Source organism: Lathamus discolor, chromosome 2, assembly GCF_037157495.1.
Source record: "Lathamus discolor isolate bLatDis1 chromosome 2, bLatDis1.hap1, whole genome shotgun sequence".
Lineage (NCBI taxonomy): Eukaryota > Metazoa > Chordata > Aves > Psittaciformes > Psittacidae > Lathamus > Lathamus discolor.
The window spans coordinates 47,783,297-47,800,509 of NC_088885.1; the positions used below are offsets into that span (position 1 = coordinate 47,783,297).

A 17,213-nucleotide genomic window follows, 5' to 3' on the forward strand; every position below is an offset into this window, starting at 1 on the left:
TTATTCTCTTGTCTGCATTATACCTCAACTCAGTTCTCTTTGCAGTGGCTCTAGCAGACTCAATAGGATAGTGAAGAAAAAGAGTTCATACAGCAGTTTTACCCAAAGGAAAAAGCTGTGGCAGACTAAAACTAGAAAATTGATTGTTCTGACTGAAATGGAAAACTTATTCATAGCAAGCTCTGGCCTTACACTGTTCAGTTACAGTGACATCAGTGACAGCCTTAACTGCTTATACTGTGCATGCATTTATATGCACTTAATACATGTTAAGCCTAATGCAGTCTACGGGATTATTCACATGTTTAGTGTTAACCATGTACTTAAAATGCTCTACTGCACTAGACTCACTGGAATAATGTGGCATTTATATATAAAAAATGTCCTTTCTCCTTTCACCTGAATAATGCTGAGGAGATACATAAGATAAAAACCAAAATCAAAGCAAACTATTTTATTCTCGGTAAAAGCAAATGCCCTAAGCACTAATGCAGCAATCCTGGATAACAAAACAGACTCCCCAGAAGTCAAACATACAACATAATGAATTTTTATAAGGTTAATCTTTAATTAGCTTTCAAAAATTTCTTAACTATAAACTGTAAAAAAAACACCAGTAACTGAATTATTGAATTATTTTAGAAAACTAGACATTTCAAGGTCTTTACGTATCCTCATCTGACACATTTTATTGTCTTTTAAAACTTTCTTAATTGACTTTTAAAAAGATACGCAGTCTTACCTCCACAATAGCATTCAGGGAAGTGTCAGCACCAATGCTAAAGTCTGTGCCTGGCACATTGTTGCTAATAGTAGCAGGCAACACACAGATAGGTACGCAAAACTCCTCAAACCGGGAACGTGCCTCATGTAGCTGCAGACAACTTTCATAGGCCTGAAGCAGTGGTACAAGTGTGAGTGATACATTCCTTGTCTTTGGATTGCTCTGCTAACGTCTCCTTGTATGTGATGGTACATTTGGCTGTCCATTGGCCCAAGTAAATACAATTGGTGAGGTTATTTGGGGGTGGATATCCTGTATGTACCACAACAGTGCACTGGGGTTGCATTGGCACAATGCTCTTCGAAGAAATGCAGAAGATTAGTGCAAGCTAACACAGAACGAATGTGAAGTGTGCACAGCAGAGGCATCTGAAGCAGCTGGGCAGAAAAGGGCAGCATAAAGGTAAGACTGGAAATCATCCCACAAGAAACCACTTAAAGAAACCAAGTTTGATACATGTTAAGGAGATTAGAAAGTTAACTAGGTAAAACACCTACAGTTTGAAGGAAATGCTTAAAAAAAGCTGTTTTAAAAAACTATGTTATCCTATGAAGTCGAGACAGACATCTATTTCTTCCAAGAAAAAGGAAATGAAGTTTTGCTTGTGCCTTCCAGGATTCTATTAACATCAAACATCTGCCTCTAGGCACACAGACTGAACGTTGGCCCAGAAAAATGCAGGAACATGCACATGGATGAGTTAATAAAGTTTTTGAGTATAGTTCAAGGATTCTTTCAAAAGCACAGCTGTAGGTCCTTGGAAAGATTCCAAACACTCAAAATAAATCATCATGGGATAAGGATTAGGTGTTCCTAATAGACATCAAAATAAAAGTTAAGATTTTGCAGCTGTTCTAAGTCAGTAAACATATTTTTAAGTTACATTATTCCAATTCTTTCTAATGTAAACTAATCAGCATCTCTCATGTGTGGCAATTTTTTAAACTGCCTAGGTAATGACTCTCCACAAGAAAGCCTGATTACACAGTATGTTACATTTTTATTTCTTTCTCCCAGAACACACTGATGTTCACATCTTTTCAATTTCTCAAATCAGTTCAGAGAATCAAACTATTGCAGAAAAAAATTAGACGGCTATCAAGCTGTCTCCACAAATGTCTATTCAGTGCCTGATTTAAGCAATAACTTAGGAGTAAATTATGGGGAAAAATTCACCTGTAAGAGTTCTGTTCTCTAGGTTTTTGTCGTAGATCGAGCAGACCCTGTTCAGTGAGGAGACAGGGCATATATGGCAGTAAGTGCATAATTACAAACTGACTTCCTAAAGTGTATCTTTACTCATGTATTTCAAAGTGCAACTTTCAGTTAAGGTCAGTGATAGGATTCATTTTCATAAGTCCAAACACAGTCTAGAACACTGCACTTTAAGACCTGTAGCTTCTATAGCCAGAAGAGCCACAGATGGATTTTTCTTTTTTTGAGTGGATGAGACTTTATTGAGAAAATTTTAGTAACTGCCCAGCTCAGCTTAGCTCAGGCTGCTTTGAATTATCACTTCTACTGAAAAATAAAGATATACACTGTGTCACAGTGGTTTGGTAAAACCACATGGCTTCCTGGAGATATGCAAAACATTAGTTTCCCTAAAATGTTTTACATTGAGACTTTTTGGGAAACCAAGTTGAAGGGAGGTTTAGAGCAATAACTAACATAATCGGTTAGTCTGCATTTATGTTAAAATGCAGTTATGATATGTTTTACTTGCATTAAATATTGCCATTTTATTTGATGCAAGTGATTTCAGCAAACATATCAAAAGACCGTACCTTCACCAAGCATGAGCATTAGATGATTATAATGCAACGTCTTTGCATCACTGCAGCAAAATATGATAATACTTTCAATAAAGGGTCACTTAATAACTATAAAGGCTAAACAGTTAATGGGAGGTTTTAATAACTGCTTTACAACTATTTTTTCTTAAATAAGTACTACAGTAAGATTACAGAGGGATGTTTACTATGTCAATAAAATGTTTTAACCATTTCACATCCTTTTATTGTATCTGTTATTAAAAACGTATTGTCATAACTAAAGATGCTTTTAAAAAAATACACATAATCAAGGGAAGACTGTGGTTTGTTGACTTCATGTTGATATCAATGCAAATAGCCACTGAAAGGGACAGATTTACCGCCCTAGCTCCACAGCAGCTGTTGCTAGGACTGAAGTGGACGGATGAAAATTTAACTGGTTAGCTAGCTTAGCCAGGTTGATTTTCAGCTTCCTAGCTGAGATTAATGTGAAGCCATAAATGCTAGTACCAGCATTGGGAGCATACAGGAGTGTTTTCCAAGGGACATGCATGGAGATGGATGGCACTAAGGCAATCTGACTGTAGCTGTCTTCACTGCTCAGTGGCTGTTTGCTATTCTTTTTCTTACAAAACCAATTGATCAAACTGTATCTCCTTCTCTTTGATGAAAGGAGAATGCAGATTGTCAAAGAAACACATTAGTGAGTTTTAGCCTCTTCCTTCTTCAGGTTCAATTTTTTTTCCTATCTCCCATTTACTTCTAAACCTCCTTAATCAAATACATATTCTTCCATACCTTGTTCTGTTTTTTTTCCTTTTTCTATCAGTTAACACTAAGCCCATCAGCAGGCTTTGGTTTCAAGTTAAGTTTTCATCCTTTCCAATCTCTTTCCATGTTTCGTACCTGAAAGAGTCTAACTTTTTATTCATTCTGCTTAATTATGGCATAGGTTTCTGCTTTTTAGTTCTACCTGCAAAATGTATTGCTAATGCCTCCTTTTGAACAAGTAGTCCATTTAATTAAAAAAAAAAAAAAAAATTATCCTTCATGGTTTTATAGGAAAAAACCTAACACTTCTTTGTTGCCACATTCCAGAGGTTCCCTATCTGAGATAATATTCTACTCATTTCATGAAATTGACAACATGGAGTTGAGAACATAGGTATTTTTATTATGGTACTTATTTTACTGATCCTTCCTTTCCAACAGAAATCTCAAAGCTCACATTCTTATCCCTCAGTCCTGAACAACTTAATGCATATACCTAGATATACAAGCCTTATGCATACCCTTTCCAGGTACAGAAACATTCATCTTTCTCCAGGTATTTTATATTGGAGTTTTCATTGACAATTGTTCTCAATAACATTCTGAAAAGTTAAGTGAAAAATACAGCATATCATAAATTTAAAACACTATTCAAAAGACAGACCAAATTCTACTATTCTACTGATTATAAGCCTACATTTTAAAGCAAAAATGGAAAAAAAAAATTGAATGTTTCAAGAGGCTCACAAATATGTTCTAGAATCTAAATTCTAATTACTAAGAAATGTTCCTTCCACTATATATGAATTAGGGAAAAGAACACTCCTATCTAATCTCTCATTTGGAAGTTACGCATCTCTTGGTCTGGTTTTTATTGGGGTTTTGTTTGTTTGTTTGTTTTTTTAATGCAGATGCAGCATCTTAACACATTTTATCTGCAAATGTCTCGAGGTACCATTTACATACTTTACAAGTTTCAAAGGGCTCATTACCCAACAGAAATGTACTTACCTTACTAAAAGTTGCCAACAATATAAAAGAACAATACCACAGAAAAACTAAGTGTGATGACATTTGGTGTTCATAAGAGGTATTAATCTGAGAGTGTTGGAAACTATGATGCATTTATTGATCTAACAGAGGCAATAGGAAGAAAAATGCTATAAACTAGATACAATGGATATTCATGTCCCATCTGCTACTTTCATTTATCACTGGCATTTGTAGGACTTGCACTGCGTCTACTAGCCACACTTAATAGGGTCATCATTACTACTGAACCTGATCTGAAAATACGACACAGGAATGAAAGGATATGTTTTCATTATCAGTTTTAGTGAATCACGTTCAATCAGAGCAGAAAAGTGAAAAGATACCAAGCAGAAATGTTTCCCCAACACAAAAGTCTGTTCCTTCCCCCCCAAAAAATAATTTAATTTTCCACTGGATTGAATCTAAATCTGGCAAAGCCGTTACACTTCTTATTTCAGAAAAGAATCTAGAGAAAATAAAAAGCAAAACCAAGACAGAAGCTATTAGTAATAAATAAAAGAAAAAAATAATTCTGAGAAGTTTTCAACTACTGCATTGAAAATCTGGAGAAAATGACTTTTTATTATGCAATGAACGTGAATGATACTTAGAAACCTAAACATAAAGCAAAACACAGCAGCAAAGAGAGAGAAACTGGCTGACTATGATATATCCTCTCTACATGAAAAAACCTATAAAAAGAAGTCAGTTAGGTAAACAAAGCTTACAAAGAAAAGAAAAGAAGAAAAGTAGGTGTTATGCACAATCATTTTACTCACCTTAATTTGTGATCATTTTGGAGAGACATTTTTATTTACCAGAACTGGAAACAACATCACCATTTATAACCTAAGTTGTCTATAAGCAATGTGTTCAAGGTAAATTTTAGTTAGTTTAGCTACTGTCTTGTTCAAGGCAATAGTTAAAGAAACTGAGGTTTCCTAACAGAAGGGTTTATTTTCCTAAAGATAGAAATATTTATGTTGGCATGTTACAAAAAAAATCAAACAAAACAAAACAGGTGAAAATTATGTTACTGTTTTTGAAGTTAACAGCATTTGAGGAATCAATCAATTTTCTGAAAATAATATTGTAATTTTCAAAACCAACTTGAAAGTCTTTTCCTCCTTTACATAAGCACTCTGCTCCTGATTTTTCACTTTTTAAAAAGTAGCTCACTATGTAAAATCAGTGAAAAATTCTACATTCTGGCTCCAACATGACTGAAAACAAAAATCAGAAAGTGAAACTTGTAATATAATACAGTAATTCACTGTCATTCACTAAGATATGAAATAATTCTGTTTCTTCTTTGGAAGTGAAAATGTAAACTACATTTTGAAGATGAATGCTGTATTAGTTCTTTGCTGTGTTTTAAATAACCTATGGACACTCTACAACTGTACCTGCGATATGTACGTGTCTGCAGGTTATGCTGAAAAAAAAAAAAATTAAGTGCTATTGTTTCACAGACAAAATTATGCCATAGTATATAGAGTTGCTCTTCTTAGCAGTGGATTAATGCTTCTCCAAGTGATCCAGATGAACTCTGTACATGCCTGACATCTTAATTTTTATGGTGTTTTGACAACGCTTTCTGTCCAACTCAGTTTTGTATTAATAAATCCATTTTTAATATATAGCATATTATTATATGTGATTTTTTTATAAAATACTTCATAATATGTCTCAACCCTTCTTGGTAAATCTGTTATTAGTAGAATACATGTAATACCTATTATTTGAGAATAGTGAACCTTACACTCTCTATCAGAGGAATAAACATGTCACACAAATAAGGATCTGCTGAACAGAACATTCACACAGTTTGTTACAGCTAGACATACTGATACTCTACATATAAGGGGGATTTTTCCTCTACAGTGCCTCGAATGATCACCAGATCTTAGCTTTAGGTTTCTTTCTTCCATATACAACAGATACATATGCCATCTCATTTTGTAGTTTATAAATGTACAGATCACATCTGAAACCTGTAGTTTCAGAAGAAACCTAACGGAAACTTATGGGATCCTAAACCTTCTCTTTTTTAAGAGATATCATGAATGTGGTTCTATCAAGTAATTGTATAATTTTCCAAATTATATTTCCAAAGTTCTGGTAAATAAAAATATCCAGTTCTAGCCAATTTAGACAGTTTTAACCAGAACTGCTTTGTTAGTAAGCACACACACCAGAATAGACTTACATCAGTTATAGTGTTCAGAGCAGTATCTGCACCAATGCTGAAATCTGAACCCGGTACATTGTTGGATACAGTTGCAGGAACCATAACCATTGGAACACAGAATTCGTCATATTTCTCTCGGGCAGATGACAATTCCAGAAGTCCAAGGTATGCCTGTTGGGCACAGGCATTGGGTGAAAAATTAGGATGAATAAAACAAGGGCAAAATTGGAGTGAAAAAATGGAAAGGGCCACAGGGAGAGCCATTTCTACCACAGCATACTTCAGCATGTCAAAGCATTAAGGAACTAAATCTAACACACACACGAAAAAGAAAGCATTAAAAACAGGTACACTTTTTAAAACAAACAATAAATAGAACTTTCATTTTCACAGGAATATATAATTCAGACATAACAAAGTGTTTTGTACAATATAAACAACCGCAAACTAGATCCCCAATCTTCTGGTACTGTTACTGCTCATTTGAAATCTTAATATTCCTGAACTAGGACCTTGCCTAACAGGTTGGAAAGAATGGATGATTCATTTCTTAACAAAAGCAATAAGCATGTCTTCTCTGGCAAGAGTTGGCAAAATACTTTCCTGAATCAAGGTTTCAAAAAACTTATTATTTTGGTAAAAGGAAATAAACATGAAAAATAGAAAATACTTCTCTAGACCAGCTACAGATTTTGAAATGCACTGTGACACATAGCAGCTTAAATAAGGAACCACAGTGCAATTACTGCTAAAGATCAAGAATTTCTGCATGTTCTAAGTACTGATACAGTATAAACTGTAACTTGGCACTACTGAAGTAAAATATATATATATATTTATTAATAAAAAATATTAGCATAGAATCACAGAACCATTTGGGTTAGAAAAGAAGCTCATCTAGTTTCAACTCCCCTGCCATGGGCAGGGACACCCTCCACTAGACCATGTTGCTCCAATCCTTGTCCTGTCTGGCCTTGAAGCACTTCCAAGGATGGGGCATTCACAGCTTCTCCAGGCAACCTGTTCTGGTGCCTCAACACTATCAGGCTGTATTACCTTATTTATTCACTTAGCACATCCTGTTTTGCAGTTACTGGCCCCTGTCTTGAATGTCAATTTTCCACAGAATCTGTGATTAACAATACATTTGATCCTAAACACTACTTGTGCTGTATATAAAAAATTAGTTATAACCAAATACATTTTACACGAAGATTGGGTAAAAATTAAAATGTAAATAGTTTGTTAGTAGTTGTACTCAAACATAATTAGACATTTCAGTGTACCTCAAATCCACCAATAACCATAAGGGCGTTAATGTTGTTAGTGCGCATCTGGTCAGCAATCTTCTCCAAATATTTTGCAGGAAGAGTACTAAAAATTATTAAAACAAAAGAAAAATAAAAACAATGTACAGACTCTGCAGCAGTAAGAACTAATTACTAAGCTAAAACAGAGCAGGCAATGCAGTATGTTTTGGTTCATGTATTTGTCCACACAAATAATTCTTCCTGACAGCCAGTAAGGAATCATGTCAACTAGGAAGAAATGAGCTTGCAATCCTTTTAAGTGTAAGGACCCCAGGAATTTTTTAAGTCAAGGTCCTGACTCCCATTTTCATTCTCCCTTCAGGGCTTGTGCTATAAAGATACCCAAGATGGAAAGTAATGACTTAAAAGAAAAATAAAAAACCTGAGCACTTAAAACATTCTGTGGAAGGAGAAGAGCATGGAATCATATGGTGGTTATATAAAGTGCTAGAATCCATCATATCAATTGGCAAAACACTGATGTTACCGTTTTGTACCAAGAATTGATCCTCCTTGACCAGTCCAGCCTCCAACATCTCCCCAGCTGATTTCCTTTATCTTTGAATAAAAGAGGAGATTCTGTTAAGTAATTACCCAATTGCTTCTCCTGACATGCAGCAAACACCAGGTACTATTTAATGTAAAACTGTTGGAACAAGTTTTGGGCTCAAAAAGCACAAAAAATGAACTTGGCAAATAAAAAATTGTGTCTTGTATCCAGTTACTCCTCAGTATACCAACTGATGCTTAAGAAAGGGAAACAGAAGAATCTAACTCACCTGGGGGAGAAAAACAAATAGCTTCCTCCTTCAACAGGTACCACTGCAGAGTTTCTTATAGCAAAGGAACTACACAGATGCACATTCTAGCAATTCATCTACTCCTATTCTGTGGAAAACCTGCCATATGCTAAATGCTGACCAAAATTTAAAGGTAGGATTCATCTGCACTAATTCTGTAGCTCTGCATCATGTGATTAACAAAACCTAAGGCATGTGAATCTATAGACTTGAATAGCTGAGAAATACACTTACAGAATCACAGAATCACAGAATCCTAAGGGTTGGAAGGGACCTCAAAAGATCATCTAGTCCAACCCCCCTGCAAGAGCAGGGTAACCTACAGTACATCACACAGGAACTTGTCCAGGCGGGCCTTGAATATCTCCAGTGTAGGAGACTCCACAACCCCCCTGGGCAACCTGTTCCAGTGCTCTGTCACTCTTACAGTAAAGAAGTTCTTCCTGATGTTAACGTGGAACTTCCTATGCTCCAGTTTACACCCATTGCCCCTTGTCCTATCACTGGATATCACTGAAAAAAGCCTAGCTCCATCATCCTGACACCTACCCTTTACATATTTGTAAACATTGATGAGGTCACCCCTCAGTCTCCTCTTCTCCAAGCTAAAGAGACCCAGCTCCCTCAGCCTCTCCTCATAAGGGAGATGTTCCATTCCCTTAATCATCTTTGTGGCTCTGCGCTGGACTCCTTCAAGCAATTCCCTGTCCTTCTTGAACAGAGGGGCCCAGAACTGGACGCAATATTCCAGATGCGGCCTCACCAAGGCTGAGTAGAGGGGGAGGAGAACCTCTCTTGACCTACTAACCACTCCCTTTCTAATGCACCCTAAGATGCCATTTGCCTTCTTGGCCACAAGAGCACATTGCTGGCTCATGGTCATCCTCCTATCCACCAGGACCCCCAGGTCCCTTTCCCCTTCACTACTTTCCAGCAGGTCAACCCCCAACCTGTACTGGTACATGGGGTTGTTCTTCCCCAGATGCAAGACTCTACACTTGCCCTTGTTAAATTTCATCAAGTTTCTCCCCGCCCAACTCTCCAGCCTGTCCAGGTCTCGCTGAATGGCAGCACAGTCCTCTGGTGTGTCAGCCACTCCTCCCAGTTTTGTGTCATCAGCAAACTTGCTGAGGGTGCACTCAGTTCCCTCATCCAGGTCATTGATGAAAATATTAAACAGCACCGGTCCCAGCACAGACCCCTGAGGAACTCCGCTAGTCACAGACCTCCAGCTAGATTCTGCGCCATTGACCACAACTCTCTGCCTTCTTCCTTTCAACCAGTTCTCGATCCACCTCACTACTTGATCGTCAAGCCCGCACTTCTTTAGCTTATCTATGAGGATGCTGTGGGAGACAGTATCAAATGCCTTACGATCTGGCTATTATACATCCTTAGGAAATAACTTACAGAATTGCTTCTCACAACACTTATGACAGAACATACCTTCTAAGAACATCAACAAAGGTGGTGGTGTGAGACGGGAAACACACTATGCCAGGCACACATGTCATACTAACCTTCCCTCTAGCAAAACCTTCAAATCCATCAATGACAGCAAACATTTTGTGGCCTTCAGTTATGCCAACTCTCACTGCAGCCCTCACTGCAGCATTCATTCCAGCTGCAGGGGCACCAACATTTAGAACTGCCACATTAAAATTAGTCTGCAAGAAAAAAAAAACACAAATATTTAATAAGCACTTCAATTTCTACAACACAGTTAAGGTGTTCATCATACACAGTTACATAGGTGCTAAATATTAGAATATAGGAAATGAAGTTTTGAAGCCTAACCCAAAACTTAAAGTTAACTAGAAGATACATACACATATTTCTCCATTTGCAGACTATGACATAGAAACAAAGAGTTCATGTTTTGTTTTTAAGAGTGTTTGGTTTTAAATAAGACTCTATCACATTTTCATTTGGTTTGTAGTTTAGGTCATTCAGGTTTTTATATTCTAGCTCTGGTAGGTTCAAGAAACAAAAATTACCCTATGTTATTCATAGAATAGTTAGGGTTGGAAAGGACCTTAAGATCATCTAGTTCCAACCCTCCCGCCATGGGCAGAGACATCTCACACTAAACCATACCACACAGGACTTTATCCAACCTGGCCTTGAACACTGCCAGGGATGGAGCATTCACAACCTCCATGGGCTACCCATTCCAATGCCTCACCACCCTAACAGGAAAGAATTTCTTCCTTACATCCAATCTAAACTTCCCCTGTTTAAGTTTTAACCTGTTACTTCTTGTCCTGCCACTACAGTCCCTAATGAAGAGTCCCTCCCCAGCATTCCTATAGGCCCCCTTTAGATACTGGAAGGCTGCTATGAAGTCTTCATGCAGCCTTCTCTCCCCCAGGCTGAACAGCCCCAACTTTCTCAGCCTATCATCTTCATAAGGGAGGTGCTCCAGTCCCCTGATCATCCTCATGGCCCCCCTCTGGACTTGTTCCAACAGTTCTGTGTCCTTTTTATGTTGAGGACACCAGAACTGCACGCAATACTGCAAGTGAGGTCTCACAAGAGCAGAGAGAGGGGCAGGATCATCTCCTTCGACCTGTTGGTCACGCTCCTTTTGATGCGGCCCAGGATATGGTTGGCTTTCTGGGCTGCGAGCTCACACCAAAGCCGGCTCATGTTCATTTTCTCATCGATCAACACCCCCAGGTCCTTCTCTGCAGGGCTGCTCTGAATCTCTTCTCTACCCAACCTGTAGCTGTGCCTGGGATTGCTCCGATTGCTCCGACTGGTTATTCAACCAGTTTCATGTTATCAAAGCAGTAGCTTTTTGCAAAACTACCCAGAACAGGCAAGAGCATGAACCAGTTCTAGCACCATAGCATTTTGGTGTGGATCATCAGTATCATGCAAAGCAGAACAGATAACTTTTAATTTAAAGTATCAGCCAGGTTTTTAGAGCAGCTGACAATACAGTAATAAAAAGGAGTACTCAAGTGTATTTCTCAATATCATCTGTTTTCAGATTATAACAGTTTTTAAGGCTTTCCCTAACAACCTAAAGTAACTGCTTATATACTGGGTCTCCCCAAGTTTAATGAGCATCCCAAGTAAGCAACTAATCTACTCTAATAGAAAAGTCTGAGATATCAAATATATATTTGTAATTTAAACCAGAGGCAATGTAAAAGAGAAGGATGTATTAAAAACATAACATGAAATAATAAATATTTTGATATATAATGTGTATTCCCTACTTACGCATTTAGCTCCCATTTATACTGCTTTGTTATTAATTGTACTGTAGGTAAAACAACTACATCTAAATGGATGTAAGCATTAAAGACTGAACACCACAAGTAGCCAAAATCACACAATCTAGCTACAAAATACTATTAAAAACTTTGGTGTTTTTACAAGAGACTCAACACTAAAACCACAACAGTTCTCAGTGTTCAAATTAAGAACATTTTATACTGATAAATCCTGTATCATTCAGATCATAGATTCTTTCCCAGAGCAAAAAAATATCAATACTTGCATTAAGAATAAAAAAATACAACAGAAAGATGATTCCTGAATGTTCACTGTAAGGGTATACAAACCAAGAGTGCTACTATGTGTAAAAAGATAGCAAGCATCTTTGGATTAAATTTTAATTGAAAAACATGAAATCAGATCTTCTGTATTTCATGTAAATAGAAATCTAAAAAAAGTATTCCATGAAATAGAAAGCTTATTTCCATGTAAATCACAGCCCACTATCTTTGATTAAGAAACAGTTAGCTAGCATAATTTAATACAATACTGGCATCAGTAAGTGCTGATTTACAACACATAAAAACATAGTCCATTACCAAAAAATGAAAATGGCACTGCAAGGCATTAATATTGTTTTATTTTTACAGCTTTGAAATCAATACTGAGAGCAAAATATAAGTGAAGAATTAAAACTGTACATGACTGACCTTTTGGAAAGTTTAGCCACTCTGTAGGATTTTAGGAAACAGAATGCTTGCAAACTACATAAGCAAAATGCAAGAAAACTTCAACAGCCCGAGCTTATACATAAATTCATCATGCTATGTCATAGGCTTGAAGAGATAATTAAGGCAGTATGATGGGGAAAGAAAAAGAAAAAAGGTTATCTGTTACGATATCCCAAAAGCACTGTACACTCAAAACAAATCCTTACCTTTGGAAGCTCAGCATCTGGCTTTTTGTGCGACAGTAACTTGTAGGTGTTAAGGTTGTTTTCAAAGCTCCTAAATAAATAAATCAAAATTAAGAAAATAGTAATTTTTTTCAACTATTTAAAAAAAATGCTTTAAAACACGTATGTTACATTAGCACCAAAGACAAATGCAAGCCATAAAAACTGGAAATGAGAACACACTGGAAAATACTCAATCCTGTAAGACAGTGAGAAAATACAAAATAGTTAGAAAACATAAAATAACTATATAGCTGGCCAGTATATTTATAGATCAGTGATAAAGCATTTTATTACCAAATTGCTTGAAACAGAAAAGGCTCTGTTGATACATGAGTGCAGAATGTCTCCCTCCAACATTACTGTTGGAAAACTACCAGCTACTTACAAATAAGTGCATGGGATTGGCCTCAAAATCTTGAACAGACATATGGTTGCTACCAGCCAGCTCATACAACATGCAGTTCTTTTCTTTGTGACTAGTCAGCCTAGAATCAGTCTGCCTGACTAGTCTGACACAGTACTGAACTAATTTTCTTCACTCTACATGTTTTTATGGAGATAAGAATTTAAGTTATTCTATTTCAACAACTCTTCTGTATTCTCTGTCATTCTTAAATACATAAAAGCATATGGATATTAAATTCAAAATAAAATGCTAAGCGCCAGCAGAACAGCAAAGCAATTCAGCTTTTCTAGAGTAAATAAACCAATACAAGTTATTTGCCATACCTTCCACGAAGCCTAACAGCCTCAACAAATCTTCCCTCATCCATGGCTTTCTGGACTTCTTGAGTCTTGAAAAAACAAGTGGATTAGTCAATGTGTTTAAAAAACACAGGAAGTTAATTATTTAATGTATTCCAGTAAATAGATAATTTTGAAATTAACTTTCTAAAGGGAAAAAATAAATATTAACATTTCATAAACTTATGAGCTACCTTTTATTATAACATAAACTACAGAGGACAGGAGAAGAACAAAGTAGAAGCAGACACCTAAAGCCTTCCTGGGAAGAAAAATAAAAATCAATGTATCTATTTTTGTGTTTTATTTTTTTCAATTTAAGATGAACAGTTTTAGTGCAGAAACCTAACTGTCACTTATGACACGCAAATGGATGCAAGCATCTGAATAATTTGTTATAGCAATAAAAAGAGATCTGAGATGAAATTTTAAAGGAAATAAAGAAAAAACAAACAAACAAAAAGCCCAACAAAAAAATAAACCACACAACAAAAAAACAAAAACAACCCCAACATATTTCTTGTCTGTTGGTAGTTTGCAAGTAAATAATAACACATAGAAAACACACATGAAGTTCATTATTCCCACATGTGGGAAAGTGCTGCACATATTCCCCATCAGTGTTTTAATGACAACAGACAATTATTGTACACAGTGGTCTGTTGTAGTTAATGAATAACTGCAAACTGGCTTTTTGCCAGAAACTCACCATCTGCACACACTCCATCAAAGGCAGACGGACAGCCTGGTTTCCAGACAGGGACACAACACAAGCAGGGGTAGCTGGAGTTGCTTCTAAAAGGGCAAGCACAGCTTCCACACCCATACGACTTGCCTGAAAATACATAATGTTTGAGTTTTCAAGCAAGTGTTTGAAAGGACAAGGCTTCCAATCACAGAACTTGTCATGATTTCACTGTAAATCCAACTGAAACTATTTATTCCTTGGTAGGTGAAAATGTCGCAGGCTGTTTAATACGCTTAAATACGGACAATTGTTCTTGAAGCTTTGCTACTTAATCTTAATATAGTTTCCTTTGCTACACTATTCTGAATTTGAGCTATCCAAACAGTTCATGCAATACAGTAATTGGATTTGTCAAGTTTATCAGCTAAAGAACCACCCCACCCCCAAATAAATAATCAAAATGTAGTTGCACTATGTGGTGCGTCATGAGTAAGTATTTTAGGTTTACTCACCAAAATTCTGTCAAAAGCTGACGGGGTTCCACCTCTTTGCACATGACCCAAGATAGTTACTCGTGTGTCAAATCCAAGCCGCTGAACTACAAGCTGCAAAGAATTTCAAAATACAGTTGGTTTATCATCATTATTTCATATATGCATGCTTTAGCATTACCCTGCTTTATGCGATACTGGAATAATAAAATTCTACATATACTATACGTTAGTGTGTCAACAGTAAATGAAAATACCACAGAAATTAAGCTTCTAAGTTCTAAGCTTCTAAGTTGAGCTTCTTAAAGTTAACTAAGAAGTTAACTTTAAGAAGTTAAAGTTTTAGTTTATTCCTAACCTAGGACTAAACTCCAGGTTTAGTTTCCAAGGAACATTTTATTTAATAATGGCAGAACAGTGGCTTAGATTACTATGCTTTAACTACAGTTATAATGGCTCCATTATGCACAGTCCTCACCCTTACAAAAACAGGTCTAAGTGTTATAATTAGAATACTTGAAAGAACTGCAATTACAGCGTGTGATTAACTCCATGTTTCATCTACGTGTAAGATTGCACATCCCAAAAGACTGAGTAAAACTTTAGTGGGTGATTTAACCTCAATTGACAAGACTTTTAAAACTTGCAGTAAAAATTATAAACTGACAGCTATGGAAAACAAAACCTCATAGTCACAGGACAGATAAACCCCCAGTGAAATCAAAATGGCATAGATCCTTCTTGCCAATTACTGGTTTGCAACATCTTTTCTTAAAGGACCCTTGCTATGAAAAGGAGAATAATTTCAGCTCAAAAGCTTTTCTTAATCTTAAATGCCACTGAAATTTTTGGCAAAGCAACCATTTAGAAAAAAGTGGCAAGACTTTGCCTAAGGTAGTCAGTATTATTTCACTGTGACACAGACCATTAACACTATTTTACAAGAAACATAAAGTAATATAGGATTATAATTACTGATCTGAGGTGATTTCAGACTATCAGTTAAGGCACCCATGAAGTAGGTGTTTTGGACTATTGCCTTACATTATAAAGAGAAAAGGTTCTAATTAACTGAAATAATTAATGGAGAAAAGGTTCTAAAGCCACTGAAATAATTCCCCTTTAAGTGGGATATGGATTCAAATAATAAAGAATAAATATAAAATGCAACCAGCAAACTATGTGATAAGCTACTTTACAGGAATAGACTTACTTTACAGAAATGTTATCAACAGTAACAAGCTCCATCATAAGAGCAAGACAGTGTATCACAGGGTTGTTGACACTTACATCCTTAACCTTCTCTGACGTTATAGGTTTGTTATGGCAATCAATAGCTCCTTCAGCTACAATAATAATATTTAACCTTTTCTTTCGTGCACGATTCTGTAATAAAACAAAAGAACCTCCATATAATAAAACTACTGAAATTTACAGCACAATTTTATAATCAATTGCTATACACCAAGCTGCTACGATTTGAGGAAATATTTTTCAGAGTTTTCACACACTTTATCTTCATATAAGTCTTTTCACTGACTAAGTGTCTTATATCAAATTGAGGAAAGGTACACATGCTGTTTTCTAGAAATAGTTTTATGTAATCCCTAGAGTAGATCATCTAATTCTTCAAAACTATCACAAAATGCAGGAAAAGAACTGATAAAGGTCAAATAGCACCATCTGTGACACCAGAAGCAAAAGCTTGCTGAAAGTCCTGATCACATTTTTAAATCACCGTTTTCAAACAAACATCTGCAAAAATGCCATGAAATCCGAAATATAGTAATAGATTACCTCTGAAAGCTTAACACACATTGTATCTTCCCATCCTTCTTCTGGTGGATATTCAGGAATAAATACCCAATCTGCACCACAGGCTAAGGCACTAACAAGAGCTAGATACCTAATAAAACGTAACAGATGATTAGACATCTATCGTTCAAATATCTCATATTTCATAATTGTATCTGTATGAGACACAAACTGCTGAAGATAATACATACCCACAGTGTCTCCCCATAACCTCCAGAACAAATGTCCTCTGGTGGCTGTAAAATTAAGAAAACAAATGAACTGTAATACTACAGTTCAAAAGTTTAGTCCAAAATCTTGAAAACAGAACCTGTTATCAGGAAACAGCCTCTGTTTACCACACTTACCAAACACAGAACTTATTAACAAAATTAGAAGGTCACATTAAACAATGTATTTAATTAAAAGTATGCATATTCCAACACATAATTCATTTTCCTGACTATTTTATTCTAAAATATGTAAGAGCAGTTAGGAGAGAAGAGGTGAACATTTACTGGCAATGTAAATGATGCAGACCCGTAGTTAAAAACTGTAATGATTATACCTGTATTACTCCTCTCCCTCCCCACCCCCCCAAAAAAAAAAGAAAAAAATGTGTATATATATAAATCATGTAATTCTTC

At 36.1% G+C, this 17,213-nt stretch overlaps 1 protein-coding gene across 5 annotated transcripts in view; it reads right to left on the reverse strand.

Moving 5' to 3' along the window:
- Positions 1 to 17,213, reverse strand: part of PFKP (phosphofructokinase, platelet) — a 50,028-nt gene that overhangs the window by 11,720 nt on the left and 21,095 nt on the right. For 3 of the 5 annotated variants that reach the window (XM_065666756.1, XM_065666752.1, XM_065666754.1), the window contains 11 exons: positions 16,779 to 16,823; positions 16,570 to 16,678; positions 16,063 to 16,158; positions 14,794 to 14,886; positions 14,303 to 14,428; positions 13,579 to 13,643; positions 12,829 to 12,898; positions 10,184 to 10,330; positions 8,351 to 8,421; positions 7,840 to 7,927; positions 743 to 895 (listed from right to left, as the gene is read on the reverse strand). In XM_065666756.1, coding sequence (XP_065522828.1) covers positions 743 to 895; positions 7,840 to 7,927; positions 8,351 to 8,421; positions 10,184 to 10,330; positions 12,829 to 12,898; positions 13,579 to 13,643; positions 14,303 to 14,428; positions 14,794 to 14,886; positions 16,063 to 16,158; positions 16,570 to 16,678; positions 16,779 to 16,823 — 1,063 coding nt within the window. Of the gene's footprint in view, positions 1 to 742; positions 896 to 6,571; positions 6,725 to 7,839; positions 7,928 to 8,350; positions 8,422 to 10,183; positions 10,331 to 12,828; positions 12,899 to 13,578; positions 13,644 to 14,302; positions 14,429 to 14,793; positions 14,887 to 16,062; positions 16,159 to 16,569; positions 16,679 to 16,778; positions 16,824 to 17,213 lie in introns of all 5 variants that reach the window. The other 2 variants (XM_065666757.1, XM_065666753.1) reach the window with 2 other exon arrangements.